The sequence below is a fragment of the Fringilla coelebs genome (genome assembly GCF_963513975.1).
Source record: "Fringilla coelebs genome assembly, chromosome: 9".
In the NCBI taxonomy this organism is placed as follows: Eukaryota; Metazoa; Chordata; class Aves; order Passeriformes; family Fringillidae; genus Fringilla; species Fringilla coelebs.
In genome coordinates this window covers 17,100,224-17,115,926 of record NC_140067.1, presented here as the reverse complement: position 1 = coordinate 17,115,926, position 15,703 = coordinate 17,100,224, and the positions used below count along the sequence as shown (strand labels likewise).

The following is a 15,703-nucleotide window of genomic DNA, read 5'->3' as shown; positions in this document are numbered from 1 at the left end:
CACCAAATAAAGAATTTGATTTAATTTGAGGATTAAATTGCCCCTCTTGGAATATAGAGACCACTGAGCAGGTTACAAAAATACATCCCAACACAGATGTGTTTGAAGACTCTCAGCATTCAGAAGCTTTATCCTGTGTCCATAAAGGAGAAACTTTTAATTATGCTATTGTAACAGAGTCAATACTAGAGATGTCATTTTAGGGAAATGGGCAATTCTCAATCCCTTTTGCACACAAGTAAACCAAAACCACAGCTACAGCGAGCAGTGCAATGTCCTCCCTCCAGCCTTGCCGGCTCCTCTAGCTCTTCCCACAGGACCGTGCGGTTCATGGCCCAGACCCCTCCCATTGGGAAGGGATCCCTGCCAGCCCATCGCCTTCCTGAGAGCAAAGTCTGAGGGGACATTTTTGCCTCAGAATATCCACTAGCACTTTTAAAGAAAGCTAAAATACTACTTAGTAATTTTTTATATATTTTGGAAAAGATAACTCGTTAACAGAAGTGACATGGAGTTTAGACCCACTTTCACATCCTGCAGACAGGATAAATACATTTTCCTATTCACTCAAAAACTGTCCCTTCATTTAAATGATATAATGTACCAAGATAAACTAATTTTTTGTCCATAACATTTTATTTTGTTTACAATTTTAGACTAATATTTTTTTAAACAAAGGCATCTCAAAAACTGTAAATTTTTGTAGACATGAAAATATGATTGTTTCCAACATTAGAACATATTGAAAACAAAAACAAGTTATTACTGACTTAATGAGTTTAGTTGCATACAACTATGACTTAATGAGTTTAGTTGCATACAACTTGCCCAACAATCCCAGACAACTAAATTACCACAGGTGTAGAATAGCTAATCAGATAATATGGAAGATATATGTAAGTACATACTTAAGATGCAACTGAATTTAAATTCTGATTTTTACCTGCTTGAATATTAATTATCTGTGTGTGAAAATGGCACCAGTTAGGTGTTTACATTACAGTAGAATAAAAAAGATTATATTTATTGGTCACATTACTCCTTCATACATATTTTCTAAAATTTTTACACAGTGATGTCTCCTTTATTGCAGGCTGGCATGGTGAAGACTGTCAGATTTCACTTTCGTAACACTACTACTGCCCTGACAAATTTTCTTCTCTTCCATGGATTACACTGCTGCCTAACTGAGAAAACAAACTACCTGAAACTAAAGCAACATTGAATTTGAATTCTAATTCAGCTGTGGTTTTTCACTCTGAGCTGACAGAATGAAACTTGAACACAACAGTAATAAAACCAAGTCCTGGTCCATAACCAGCAATCCCAAGCATTATGCTATTACAAATAAATGTTTTCATCTCTGACAATGACTTTTACAAGTTTGTTTTCCCAATTATTTGCTCTCTAGATGATTCACCCTACCCTGAACATCTTTTTCCTCTACTTAGTGCACCACCTTTTAGTTCTGTAGCATGTGAAAGTGTGAACTTCAAAGCACAGTGTAACATTGCCCACACCTGATTAATACTTGTATCATACTTTGAATATGTAAAAGTTTATGATTACTGACTAGTAAGTTTTGAACTAATACCAAAACTAGACTAATTACTACTGAAATGAGTGTGGAAATCATTCAAAGTTGCACCATGCAATAATACTACTCCAATGTTATTCACCCTGGCTGGGGGCTGAGGGAGAAACCAATTATTTCCTTTGAAACGAGACAAAAAAGGCCTCTGAAGTATTACAAAAATTAACCATATGAACATTCAGCCTTAAAATTAAGTGGAATCTTTACATAGTTTAATATGCCTCTTATAAATCTTTACCCCAGATATGTAAAGCGTAGTAGCTGTTCACATTTATAATGCAGGAAAAAACCCAAACTGGTTGTAACAAGTATGGTCCATCCTTACCTGAACTTTTGGTTCAAGCTGTGAGATAGAAGTCTTCATGTATTCCTGCAGTTGATGCAACAAGAAATCACGGCCATGACAAATTAAAATCAAACGTCTCTTTTCCCAAGATATGCAGGAGCATCGTCTATTACAGATTTCCAGATTACTGAAGTTTCTGCTAGGTTCACCCACACAGCAAAACCTATCTTTATTGGATTTATCCATGACTGATGTATGGGATTAGGTGTATCCAACTGGATTCACTGTCTATTTATTTTGTTGCAAAATCTCCACTCCCCAGGTCTTGGCTTCAGTTGTATTACAGCACAATACCACAGAACAGAACATTTTCACTATGCTTCCTTCCAGAAATGCCCAGCTCTAGCAGATTTGTTGCCCCACATACCCAAGAACTTGAGTAAGTACTTCCAAAGCCATTAATATATTCTCAGTTACTGATTTCTGTAGCAATGGAATCCAAACAAAAAGCACTCATTTAAATTAGGAAAAAAATTTCAAAGTAAGCACAAACGTATCTTGAAAAGGAACCTATTGGTCCTGATTGCCAGCAAACCTTAATGGGCCAACAGCAAGGCTCACAGACACTCCTTTTCATCACTGAGTTGCACCCATCCAGCATCCTTTAGTCCCAGATGGCACATTTATTTTAACAAGTCTGAGGGCTCAAAGAAGCAGTACTGACTGTAAGTAAACTCCATCTGAACACTGGCCAGTATCCCACTGATGTGCTCTCACTGTAAAGCTGCAGAGTACAACTTTTCCATGTTAGACAGGTAAATAATATAATACCAAAAGTAAATTTCACCATAGCATGCTTTATCTTTCATATTACACTTCTCCTCCTCCTCCTTCCACATTGTTTGGTACATGGCTAACACAAAACCACAATCCAACCCTAGGAAACAAAAATGAGGTACACATTTCAGAGTAAGGGTTTGGCTGTTTCACAATGATCGTTAAGTCACTTTACTTGGCATTGTTTCAAATGCCAAGTCACCTTTACTTGGCTTTGTTTCAACTGAAAACAATCTTCCCATACAAAATGATCAACCAAGCATTATAATTCACAGTCCTCCTTTGTGGAGGTACTTTTACAAAATCTGAGGAACACAATTTATGTTTGTGGTTTTCAGGGATATTTGCCATGGCGGCAGAAATTCCAGTGTTTAAAAACGTAGCTCAATTAGCCACATGCAAATACTGAAATTCAAATACCATTTAAGGCATTTGATGTTTAGAATCCCTATGATACTCCTTTAAAAGTACCTCAGTGTAGTAAATGCAACTATATTCATTATCCACAATGTCATGCAGATGTGCACTTTATTAAAGTAATGGAATAGAAAGAATTCATGAGTAAGTCACTTGAGCACTTTGAAAGTAATTATGGAAAATCCACAGATAATCTTATCAACTCAATATTTAAGAAACAGACACATCCTTATACATGTTTCTTGTGAGACAAAGCAACAATACAGTTCACTAACCAAACTTTATGCTCTATGTACCTGGTGTACCAAAATCATCAGGGGTACCATAAATTCAGAAATCTGTCTTCACTGAGCAGCTCCTGCATGGAAGCACAACAGCAAAGTAATACAAAATTTGTTTGTTGAAAGACCAGTGAAGATTCTCCCTGAAAGTGCCAGAGTTTATTTTCATACTTGGGGAAGAATGACTGAATAAGTAATCTCCAATCATGACTACATGAAATTAAATTTTTACTACCTCAGCCTCTGCCTGTAGCCTTTCACTTTATGAAAGCATTTCAGCAGCTGGTACACAATCTACAGGGCTTTTATGCAGCTTCTCAGGTGCAGAATGTCAAGTTATAAAAATACATACATACTAAATGTAATTCCCAAGATGAAAGAGAGCAGGTCAAGCCCAGAAATGTTGTTTGCAAGCAATAACAAACCCAGTGCACAGCAATCCAATACAAACAGCACTCCAGCTATAAAGACTTCAGGTCACAAAGTGTCCAGTAAGCCAAAATAAAAAACAGGGCTTCAGTAGTCTTTTTCTTGTTTATAAAGAAAATGAAGAAGACAGACTGTTCATTAAATATAAAAGCAATTTTATAAAAACACATCAGAATTTTATTGCTTGAAGAATACAGCATATGAAAAAGCACAAGAATGTCCAAAAAGAAAGGTCACAAAAATTCAAACATTACACCATACATACCAGATGCAGTAAAATGTTAACCTGATTTCTGCATCAGAAAAGAAAGGTGTGAAAATATACCTAGTATTATTTAGAAGGAAAAGACTCGTTTAAAATAGAAAGTGTGAAGGTGTTACAGTACAAATTAGAAAAGCCAACACTGCACATTAACATTGTATCACTAGACTAGATTTTCTACCTTTGGTACTTAAACCTTTACAGAAAACTACTTCCTCAGTCAAACCTTGCCTAACATATTTTATGTGGTATGCAGGAAAGTTGGGTTTTTTTCTTTTTTAAACTTAAACATTCAAACAAATACTCTTCTGAGTTTTCACTGCATTACTGCTTTTAAAGACATGTTCACATTTATTCAATATGCAACTTAACACATCTCAAATTTAAATCAAAAGTCACTATGTGACTGAGATCTGAATACATGCCAATTCTATCTTGTTCAGATCTTTTTTTAAAATGGGCCCACCATTTGCTGTTTGCATCCTCATGTAAACAGACTGCTGCAGCCCTTCTCAAGAATTCCAACTAGAGCAACTCACCGAGGATGTCAGTTGGTAAAACTACCAACATTGTTAGAGAGCTATGGGTCATCTACAGCAGCAGGCAAGTGGCTTTTCTAGTCTGCTCAGATTAGTGTACCAGAAGATATGCCAGTATTACTTCAAGTAACACATTAAAACTCAGCAATGGACACTACTGTGCTTTATTTCAACACAAAGGACAGCTGCTCATCCATTAAATCAACAGAACTATCAAAAGGACAAGTACATCATTTCTGTTTCATGTATTGCTGCTGATCACTATCGGGGAACAATTTAACAGAAACCTGGACTTACCTACAAACCAATTTGAGTGAAGAAAATGCTGTCTTTCAACAAGGTATCTCAGTAATCCAGTGGCAATCTAGTCTGGAGAATGTTAGCATTATGCTGACAATGACTACTCAAGGTTAAATAAATTCTCTCTTTTTTGACAAACATGCTGTTAGGGTCAGCTTTTGCCTTCTTGGTCTTCAATACTTAATCACTCCCTGTCACATCAGCAGAACAAACAATTTTGTTTCTTTAAATTCCAGCTTTATATTTCAACAATATGAATAAATCTGGACTACAAAATACCATCAACAACAGTTAACATTAAACTGGAGTGAAGTAATAGAAGAGTTAGTTCTTCAAACCAGGCAGTCTTTGAAGTTAAATACTCGGTTAGGACTGTCAAAAGGATGTCATAATAAAACCATGGGTTTATTTTTTTTTCACCCCTATACAAAAAAAAAAACTGAATTTGTACAACTCCTATTAAACATACCTTTTCCTAGCTTGGTGAAAATGTATAATTTTCAAATTTTAACAAGTGTGGTATTCGAGCATATATAATATTTATTGCCATATACATCCTCATTTTAAAAAGAACTAAGAATTCAGGCTCTTCTATGCTGAACTCTACTTTTTTTTCATGTTAACAGATTATGTCTACTGTACCACTCCCCCAAAAAACAATTAAAAATTCTAAGTAAGATTTTATAGTTTAGTTAAAAGGGAAGAAATGCAAATGTGGATTTAGAGCTTTTTGTATAAATCTCACTATATTTTATAAACATGTTGTTTATTGTAACACTGTTTATTGATCAAATAAATGACGCACTGCTATCTAAAATTTCCATATACACCATTAAAAATCCAAAGTTGATATGATACTGAACCTTAAATCTTCAAGAGTTCAAAAAAGACAGTTTATACATGTACAGCACACAACAGCAGACACCCCTAGAATACCAACTGCCAGTCCACGATGCATACAAACTTACAGGTAAGCATTCAATTCACTGTTTTCATTGTGCAGGAAAAGTATTTCTTAGTAAGACAACTCAGCTGGTGATTTTCAGATATCATCTTCATCATCTTCATCCTGAGAAGATCCTGCCTGATTGGATGCACTGGCTGAGGCAGCAGCGAGCTGCGCCTGTTGAGCTGCTTGTTGCATCTGTAGCCATTCCTGCTGTGCCAGTTCTGCTTGCTGTTGTCTAGCCTAGAGACATGAATTTAATTGTTAAGGCCATACATAGCTCATAAAGAATCTCTAGAACAGATTCTCTTAAACACATTTTTATCCGTACCTGCAGATTCCTTTTAAAATATATTTTTAATTTTTTTTTTATTAATTGCATATGCAAAACCACATTGAGAAGTACCATAACAATTTGTACCAGAGTTTAGCTACATTCTCACTGTCTCACTGTCTCTGAAGACACCACTGTTTTAAAGCCTTACACTTACAAAAACAACAGACAGAAACCAGTGTACTTAAGGTCCACTGTAACGACTGTGCTGACTGTACTAACTAATGAAAAATTTAACTGAGGCTAAGCAAAGGAAACTTTAGACATCAGTTTCAAGGGATCTTAACATTTAATCACAGTTCAGAGACAAGAACAGCATTGCTTTGTTGATTACAAATACCAAAACTTCCAATTATGAAATCATCCAACTGAACCACAGAGGCAGACATTATCACAAAAACAAAGCAAGCCATTATCTTACTTTGCTAAGCAATCTTTGCAAAACAGAGCAAGGCATGGTCTTGTCAAATTCAGGTATGACAACTGAGGATGGCTTTGCTACAGAACGGTACAGACTTCTACTGAAAAGCACAAAAGATTCTACCACAACATGTTCAGCTGATGAATCTCCACTTTTCTGTTCAGGGTTTTCACTTGTTTCTTGGTAACTCCTGTTGATTTCAGCAATATTCTAATTGATTGTGTTACAGTTACAACTTCAATTTCTATTTTGAGTAAACATTAAGAAACAGTTCTCAAAATGAAAAATTTCCAGTCTATTTTACTCTTCTACTTTTACAAGTCAACATTAAGACTATTATAATTTCCTTTCTAATCCTACTGCACTCACTGAATTTTCCTATTTTTTTGCCAAAGCATCAATTTTTTTTCAGTTTTGCAAACTATAAGATGCCAAAAGATAATGTCCAGAAAACAATCAAACCCTGTTTGTCAACTTAGAAATGTGAAAGTTACAAAGTGTCATATTTTCCCCTGTTCTGGTAGTAATAAAATACAGAAGTAGAAATCTCTTAATGAAAACTTTTCAGTATTTCAAACTTCAAGCGGTAGCACAGTTGCAAGGGCTGGAACACAATTTAAGACGTTGTAAAGTTTCAAAAGAAAGGCAGCAGCATCTGTCCACGTAGAAAGGCACGAATTTTATCAGACAGGAGGTAACAACAGGGCTCCCTACTGAGCCTGTGAAGTTTACTGTTCACTCAGAGAGCTGATACACGTGCATGCTCCAGGAAACAGAGGCTCAGCGCTTCACACTGGATGCATCACTTTGTCAGTGCCCACCCTCACAGCCACATCTGTAATGGCAACACTTCACCATTTCAGAAATGGGAAGAGAGAAAAAACCCATATACTGAAGAATTCCATTGAGTTGCCAAGAAGCTCTATAAGCATCTGGTAAACTTAACTCATTTACTGCACAACTCCAGTGAGGAAGCCCCAGAAAAACCTCAAACCTATGAAGACCCTTGTCTTGCACAAAAACCTAGACATAGATGATGGGATAATACATTCCCTGACTTCAAATATTTACAATCATCCAAGCCAGAGGGGTCAAATATACAAAACATTAACAGGTAGGTATTTTCAAAATAGAGTAAGAAGTCAGCATTAGTATCATGCTCTAGAATATCAAAAAGATTAACACAAATAAATAAGTATGCATGTGTGTAACTATTTTTAAGACTAATTAATGTACTTCCAACAGCACATTACAGCTGCTATTTTTGAAAAATGAGACTGTCATCCTTGAATCTAAGTAAACATTTTCCATATTACCAAACACTATTTTTAACAAGCATTCATACAATCTTGTCAAACTGGCATGCACTGTCTTAAATTAGAAGTTAAAGCACAGTAACAGAATTTTAAAAGAATATTCTTCAAGTTGTCATTCCTTAGACAAAGTGTGGCTTGCATAAGGAGGTTTCAGCAAATTTTTTTAGTTTATTTTTTTCAGTGATACTCTGGAGCTAGTACTCTCTTAATACACCTTGGTTTTGCTGCTTTTTTATTTTGTGTATCATGATGAGTTACTTGCACAAAATAATAAGTAAAAAACAGGTATCAAACTGCCTTTAAAGATTTACTGTTTGTAAATCTAACCCAAAATCCAGAAGCAGCCATATCAGTCCTTCTAATTTAGTACAGTCAAACAAGAGTTGGGTATATGTGACTTGATCATAACTAGTTCACTGCAACAGCTACATGCTATGCTGATATGCCTTAAAATCCATCATGCAATAAAGATTAAAGTAGTTGGCATGTCATGAGATGAAAAACAACAGTCTCAGCAAGATAAAAGTATTGCAAAGGGGAGAGAAGGTCACAGTAATCAGACGTTAACTAAATAAGCATTTTCATCAGAGGAAATCAGAGTAAGCAAAGTGAGAAAATAAGACTCTGGCCTTGGTTAAGAGAAAAGAGAAATACCAGATAACTTTCCAAGCTCTTTAAGGTTTAGAGAATGGTCTTGTCAAACTAAGAGAGTAGTCAAGAGAAAGATGGTGGAGAAAAAGAAATAAATAAAATCAGATTTTAGTCAAACTGGGAGATGATAAACTATCTGAGAAAGCTGGAAGGGGATAAGGCTGGGATGAAGTAGAATGTGTGCGTGTGTGTGTGTGTGTATGTGAGTACACTATTTGCAGGCAAATGCTTTTTTCCATGCCTCAATGGCCTCTTTAAAAATGTATGCATGAATTCACTCAATTATAGTCTTGCCAAGAATTAAATTTCTTTCCAAGTATAAGAAATAACATTTGTACACTGATGGTCAGAAAAAGAAAAGCTATTTTCACTTTTTAATGCTTCAAAATGGGTAATTTCCTAGAAACCAGCTGTTATTTTTTTACTTCATCAACTAATTCTTAATGTATTCTCCATGACAGACTGGAAACACTCAAATAGAAGCAAAACCCCATGCTTTTTAAAGCTAGAATATGAAATATGTTCACATACAAAGTCCTAAATGTCAAATCACAGAAGTATCAAGTAGTTGTTAACTTCACATTCCCCGATTCAAGCAGGCCACGGTCAATAGCCTCTTAGATGCCACATCAATTCACAAGGAAGGGGGTATTTCTTGAGGTGTGCACATGTTTGTGTGGCCCTAGACCTGCAGCATTAGTTATTCCAACCTCATCAGGACAAGTACTGCTTCACTTACTTGTGCAAATAATTCCTGTTGCTGCCTTAGTAGCTCTTCTTCCGGAATGCCGAGGTTCTCCAAGCGTGAACTGGCCTTTCTTCTCTTTAGTGCTACTGTTTTGCATTCTTGTAAGACTTCTTTTACTTCAGTGATATAGGAGCCAAACCCCAAACTTTCTAGCGCTAGAAAGAAACCAAAAAAAGAGAAAAGACATTGTTTACCTTTTATAAAGTTTCTGATAATAGATATTGATTTGTTTAGTTAAAACAAAACAAAAAAAAAAGTAAAACGTTTGGTAACTTTCCTATCATCTGGTGACAAACATTTGGTGGGATAATTCTAGCCTCAGGAAGATACTGAATTTTCAGCAATACGGGTAGGATGGTATCTTTAAGACTCAAAAAATAGAGAGGTTTTGAGTTTTGATGAAATAGCAGCTCTGATAGAGTAGTAATCACTTATCACTATCTCCATTCTTAAAAAGATCTGACAGCTATTTTCCCTCTCTCTTCTGCTGTGTCCTGTAGGAATACATGTTTTTAGGCTAAAAAAATTAGGGTTCGTCAAGTACAACCCAATCCTCTGCACTTGCAGAGGATTCAGGGCTTTCAAATACACTTTGCTAGAGACAGGCATTATTCCCCAAAAGACTTCTTTTTCCCATCTTTTCTATATCAGAATTGAAAAAATTTATACAGAAAATAAGTCCTTCCTAACTGAATTTTTATCTCTGAGAATCTACCTTTCCAGGTTTTGCAAATCTTCAGTAAAAGGTAAATTAGCACCCTAACAGAGCAGAAGTGATGCATGTAAAATGATCACAGATCCTTCAAAAAGGCAGAAATAAATAATAATGAGTTGCTGAATTTTAACTTTTGCCTTTTAGTATCTAAATTCCTCTATATAAAATGCATAGTTCACACATAAAAAGATATCTAAAGTTATGTATAAGCTCTTTATTGTTTTATTTCTCAACAGAGCACCTTCCATTTATCTCCACATTAAAATGTATTCAGAAGCCAAAATCTTGCACTTTTATCTGCCCAAATAAATTGCTAAAGCAGCTATATCCTGCAATAACAGTTTTTTTTAAGAATGCTAAGGTAGCAGAAAGGTTTGTAAAAATCCAGGTAGCACATGTGACAAAAGGCAGTTTCCTCATACACCATTTACTATGACATGCCTCCACACACACCCAAAGTGAACCTATTACAGAATATACTGGAAACATTACATAAACACCAATTATACAAGAAACAAGTATCAGTTTAATAAAAAACATGGTAAATTTCCAGCATTTACATAATTCATAGCTTACAATACAAGAGTTGTTTTAACCTTTATCTTAATTTCAAACTTTTGTGACAAGCTATTTAAGAAATAGCACTAAACTGCACAACAGCAACCAACAACTTGTTATAAACAAGATCTTACTTACAGTAACTCAGACAATATTCTAACACTAGTTTTGAAAACAACATTTTCCTAGCCATAACTACAGCAGCACATCATGGAACCATAATCTAAACAATACCCCAAAGGCCTTATCTAAGTTTTCAGCTTCCAGCTTGTTCTAAGGGAGACAGCTCACACACTGTCTTCTTCAACAGGGCTGTGGGTGCTGCCCTCTAGTAGTACAGCACTACCTTCCCTTTAACAGAGAACACCTGGCAAAGAAATTCACATCATACTTATTTCTTAAAAAAAAAGAAGTTAAAAGACAAACTGATTTAGAGATAATCAAATTACTTCAGAGACAGTATGCCAGTTCAGCCTCAGCCCACACACAGACACTGGAAACACTTCTTCCAATTAGCCCACAGTTTCTAGGAGAATTACCAAAATAACTTCAGAAACTTGTTTCATCCAGCCTCAGCAGAGAGGAGGCAAATCCATGTCTCATAGTCCAGAACTGGTTATCTTAATACTCTACAGATATTTAAGATCTCATTCAATTTTAAAATTTAAATAGTATATACAGTAAACTTCTTTAAGTCATACTTTTTAAACCAAACTGAAGAAATCTATGAGTCTAACATCACTAAGACAAACCATCACAGCAAAACCAGAGGTGTTTGTCAAAAGACCAGGCTTGGCAATCTGCTGCATCAGAGTATGAGCAACTGCTGAGTCTGAAATTAACAGCAAGATGTGTTTTTACAGAAATTTTACTTGGTCATTAAAAGAAAATAAATTAATGGAAAGACCTTAGAATTGTGAATTGAATATAGCACAGACACACACAAAAATAAAATTCAAACTCCCCATGTGATACAACTAAGACCGATTTTTACAACTATTCAATATAACAAAGCTATGAAGAACCATAAATGATTATGATTTATGCATCATAAATCTACTGCATCAGAATTCTATTGCCTGTGAAACAACTTACAAAGTTTACTGTCTTCTTGAAGCACATCAAGGCTTACAGAACACATATGAATGGAAGGAATATGAACCCCTTTATACCAGCATGGTGCTAAAATGTGATGGGACAAGTGATTACTACTCTATCAGAGCTGCTATTTCATCAAAACGCCAAGCCTTTCTATTTTTTCAGTCTTAAACATACTATCCTACCAAGACTGCTGAAAATTCAGCATCTTCCTGAGGCTAGAATTATCCCACCAAATGTAAACAGCTGAATTCCAAAATATAGCATTTGAGGGGGATAACACAACTCATATTTACAAACACCAGATCACAATTATCCTTTCCCCAGTTTCCTCCTACTCTTAATGACTGCATGAAGGTGCAGGTCTCTGAGTAATCAGTGACACATAGTTAGTACTACTTGTATTTTATAAAGTCAAGTCATTAATATCTGAGACTTTTAAATTTTTATGCTCCTTTCAAAGAAAAAAAGAACTTCCAAAATAAAATCCCAAACATGAACAGTTGTGTGGGACTCTTAAAATGAAGTGCTAATATACACACTGTCAGTATCCTAACAGTTCATGAAAAGAAGAGACAAGATTTGACATCAATCCACAGCCTACCTTACTGCACAACAGTTCCATGTAGACCAAGTAATCAAAGTAACCAACTTCATAAAAAAGGTGATTTTACGGGTCATCATTTTCAGAATTCAATGAAAATTTCACCTCTCATAAAAAGCCTGCTTTGTCACTAGCCATATAACACTCAAATGATCCATTTTCTGTTCCAGGATGGAAGAACATTCATTTGCTTACTAGAGCTGCAGATTCACAGCTGGGTTCCTGATGGTGGAATTCAACAATAAATGTGGAGATCTCCACTTACAACTATTACATAGTCTTGATGCTTTTAGGCACTCTCCAAGAAAGCTGTCTTGCATTTTGTTACCAGTAGTGAGTATTGGCATAGTCTGAGAACATCTATCAAATCAGGTCTCTAATGGGATGCAAGAAGCATCTGCTTTCCCTTCCCTATGCTGCTGACAGCACTGTGCTAGTGCTACCACACAGTAACACACAGCAAGGACCTCATCTATCTGAAGCATAGCCCAAGGGTGGAGAGTTCTTGCTCAGCACATGGTCACCCAATCACTTTAACAGCGCAGCAAAGGAAGGGGTGTCTCAAGCACCACTGTGCCAAACACCTAAGCACAGTGACCAAGTGCAGTTTCACCTCACCTCCACACAGTCCAATGGCAGAGTGTCACCAACTGCAGAGCGCCTCCTCCCCTTCTTCTGGCCCAGCAAAACACCCTTCCTTGCTTCTTGTTCCAAATCTAGTAACTTCTTGTTTACAGCCCCAGTCAGCCAGCAAACTCACCTGAGAGGAAACCCTGCTCTGCCCTAAATTCTCAAAAGCCACAGGGTCAGTTGCATCTGCAATTGTCAGACCCAGCTCTCGGAGAGTACAAAAAGACTCTGGGCAGCACCTTGTGCTTAGGCTGGACCAGGCATGATGTGATGGCCATTAGCCTCATTGACTTCTAAGCATTCAGAAGGAAAAAGATACATGGATGACCACAACAAACAGATTTCAATTGCCTCATTTGTTAGTATCATTGTCACGAAGCTGCTGCATTAAGAGGCTTTCAAAATAGCAAGTATCTAGAATGTATGAAGATGGATGAAAATGCTGAAATACTCTACCTATACACACAATCACTGCTTCCAAAACTGGCAGTCAAAACCCTCAAACCTCACAGAGGGATCATCTGCCAGTTGACCAGCATCTGAAAGGAACTAACAGCAATTACAGCTTCCTTAAAAATAAGCACAGCAGAAAATCCATTCCATCTCTAGAACTTTACAAAAATTGATACATTGCAATATTTTACTACAAAGTATAGATTTAATTTGAAAATAACTTTTTCTATCTCTAAGATGTGATAACACAAGGACATAGAACACAGCAAAATACTTGGCATGGGACCATCTTGCTGACGTTATGCACACTCACTTTAGTTTCAATTTGTTTTCCAAAAAACCCAGACTAAGCCTAGGACAGCAAGAGGTGAAATGGAGCACCACTACTGGTTACAAAATACTTTCATACACAAACCCTTTACTACCCTCAGTCTTAAAGATCACGTCTATTCCTGTTTTAGGAACTAACCTCAAACGTTTTTTGTGGCAACTTGAAAAAACTACCCATGTATTAAAGAGCATCACACCTAAAGTATGCTTCCATGTGTAAGCAGAGGTTTACTTTACATCTTTACTTTACTAGGCTTCTGTGATGGAGCTACTTTGCTAAACTTGCAAACTTACATGAATTCGATTTAACATTAAAGCTCATACATGCTACATACTTTCTTTTGCAGTTCACGACCCAGTCAAGTACTTGAAACTCTTCTGGTGAGCAAGCTAATAAATTTCAAGTGAACAATTTTTTTTTTTTTTTTTTTTTGCTTAAACAGCAAATATTGCTTAGAAAAATCATACAACCACAACACTTTTTAAATTAACTTGATACCATCACAGCCCTGAAAATAGCTGTACTACAAATGCTGCTGTTAATATGTCTACTAGGCTGCCGAGTAAAGTACTCTTTCACTACTGCAAACATCGGTATCAACAACCCCGGCTTAAGAAGCAAAGCAAATGAGTTCTGACAAAAAACGATGCCTAATGCAGACTTCAGGATGAGGCAAGAAAACTCCTTACTTGCGGCAGAATTTAAAGAAAAACAAACGAGACAGAGAAAGAACTCGCCTTTTATTCAAGCAAGCAGAAGTGCAAGTCAATAGCAGAGAAAGATACAAGGGCACAGGTCACGTTTAAATGCTTTCTGCAACAGATACGAAGATCCAACATTAAATAATGAGACTGTAAGGACAGCCCTAAAGAAATATACTCTTTAGAGAATCCAGACAAGACTAACATGGAATAAAGCCTGGGCCCTACATAATCAATCTCCAGCTAGAAAATCATTTACTACATTCAGATTCTAAAAACACTCTGCATATCCATTCGAAAAAGCAGACCTCGTCTCCCAGGTACGAGGAAGAGATTTAGCGACTTCACTCACAGCATCACAGGTTGTCTGAAGCACAAAACCGGAGCTGGTCCTGAGCACACCCAGCAGCCGCTCTAACCACACAAAGACAACCTCTCTTGCAGTGCGACGGGCAAGCCGGACAGCAGACGCTTCCCCTCCACACCCTTACGAGCCCCTGCCTTTTGTGCCCTACGTAGCTACAAGCAAGGGGAGAGCAAAAAGCGGCAGCGGGACAGGAGTGGCTCACAGGTGCCCGACCCGGCAGCGGCACAGCGCCCGCGGAAGCTCACCTTGTATGACGTGTTCCGGGGAGATAGTTTTCTTCTCCGATTTGTTGCAGATCTCGTTGGCCTCGGAGGAGATGAGGTGGATGAACTCAGTGCAGCAGTTGACCACCAGCTCCCGGGCGTCGTTCGCCACGCGGACGTTGGGCAGCGTCTCTTTGATCATCTTGTTGATGGCAGCCCTGGGGATGGTGAGGTCGTCGTCGTTGCCGGACGACGAGGCCATCCTGGCTGCGCTCGGCTCACGGGCTGCGCTCAGCGCCCGCGCGGGGCTCCAGGGCGCGGGGACCCGGCGGGGGCGGGCGGAGCCGCGGAGGGCGACGTCGCCGAGGGGCGGGGGACGGCGGGGGCCGGGCCGGGGGTCGCTGCCGGGCCGGGGGGTCGCGGGGCCGAGAAACGCTGCTCAGGCTCAGGGCTCCCTCGGCCGCGGCGCCTGCCACTGCCGCCTCCGCCACATCCTTCGGCCGCCGGCGCCGCTGCCTTAAGACCAGTCCTGAGGGGAGGCGAGCGGCGGAACGCCCCGCGCGCGGCGCGGCTCGGCTGGGCTGGCCCCGGCCGTGCGGCGGCCGCGAGGCGGAAACGCTCCGACTCCGGCTCAACCTGCGAGGGACGGCGCTTCCGCCGGAAGCCGGAACAGCTTCCGCCG

The 15,703-nt window shown here is 38.2% G+C and overlaps 1 protein-coding gene across 1 annotated transcript; it reads right to left on the bottom strand.

Annotated features, from left to right (window-relative positions):
* Nucleotides 1–3,221: 3,221 nt before the first annotated feature.
* DR1 (down-regulator of transcription 1) lies at nt 3,222–15,658 on the bottom strand. The gene is made up of 3 exons (XM_084211476.1): nt 15,064–15,658; nt 9,353–9,516; nt 3,222–6,134 (listed from the first exon to the last, which is right to left on the bottom strand). Exons 1-3 carry the CDS (start codon nt 15,281–15,283, stop codon nt 5,988–5,990), a joined length of 531 nt encoding a protein of 176 aa, XP_084067602.1. The 5' UTR covers nt 15,284–15,658; the 3' UTR covers nt 3,222–5,987.
* Nucleotides 15,659–15,703: the final 45 nt, after the last annotated feature.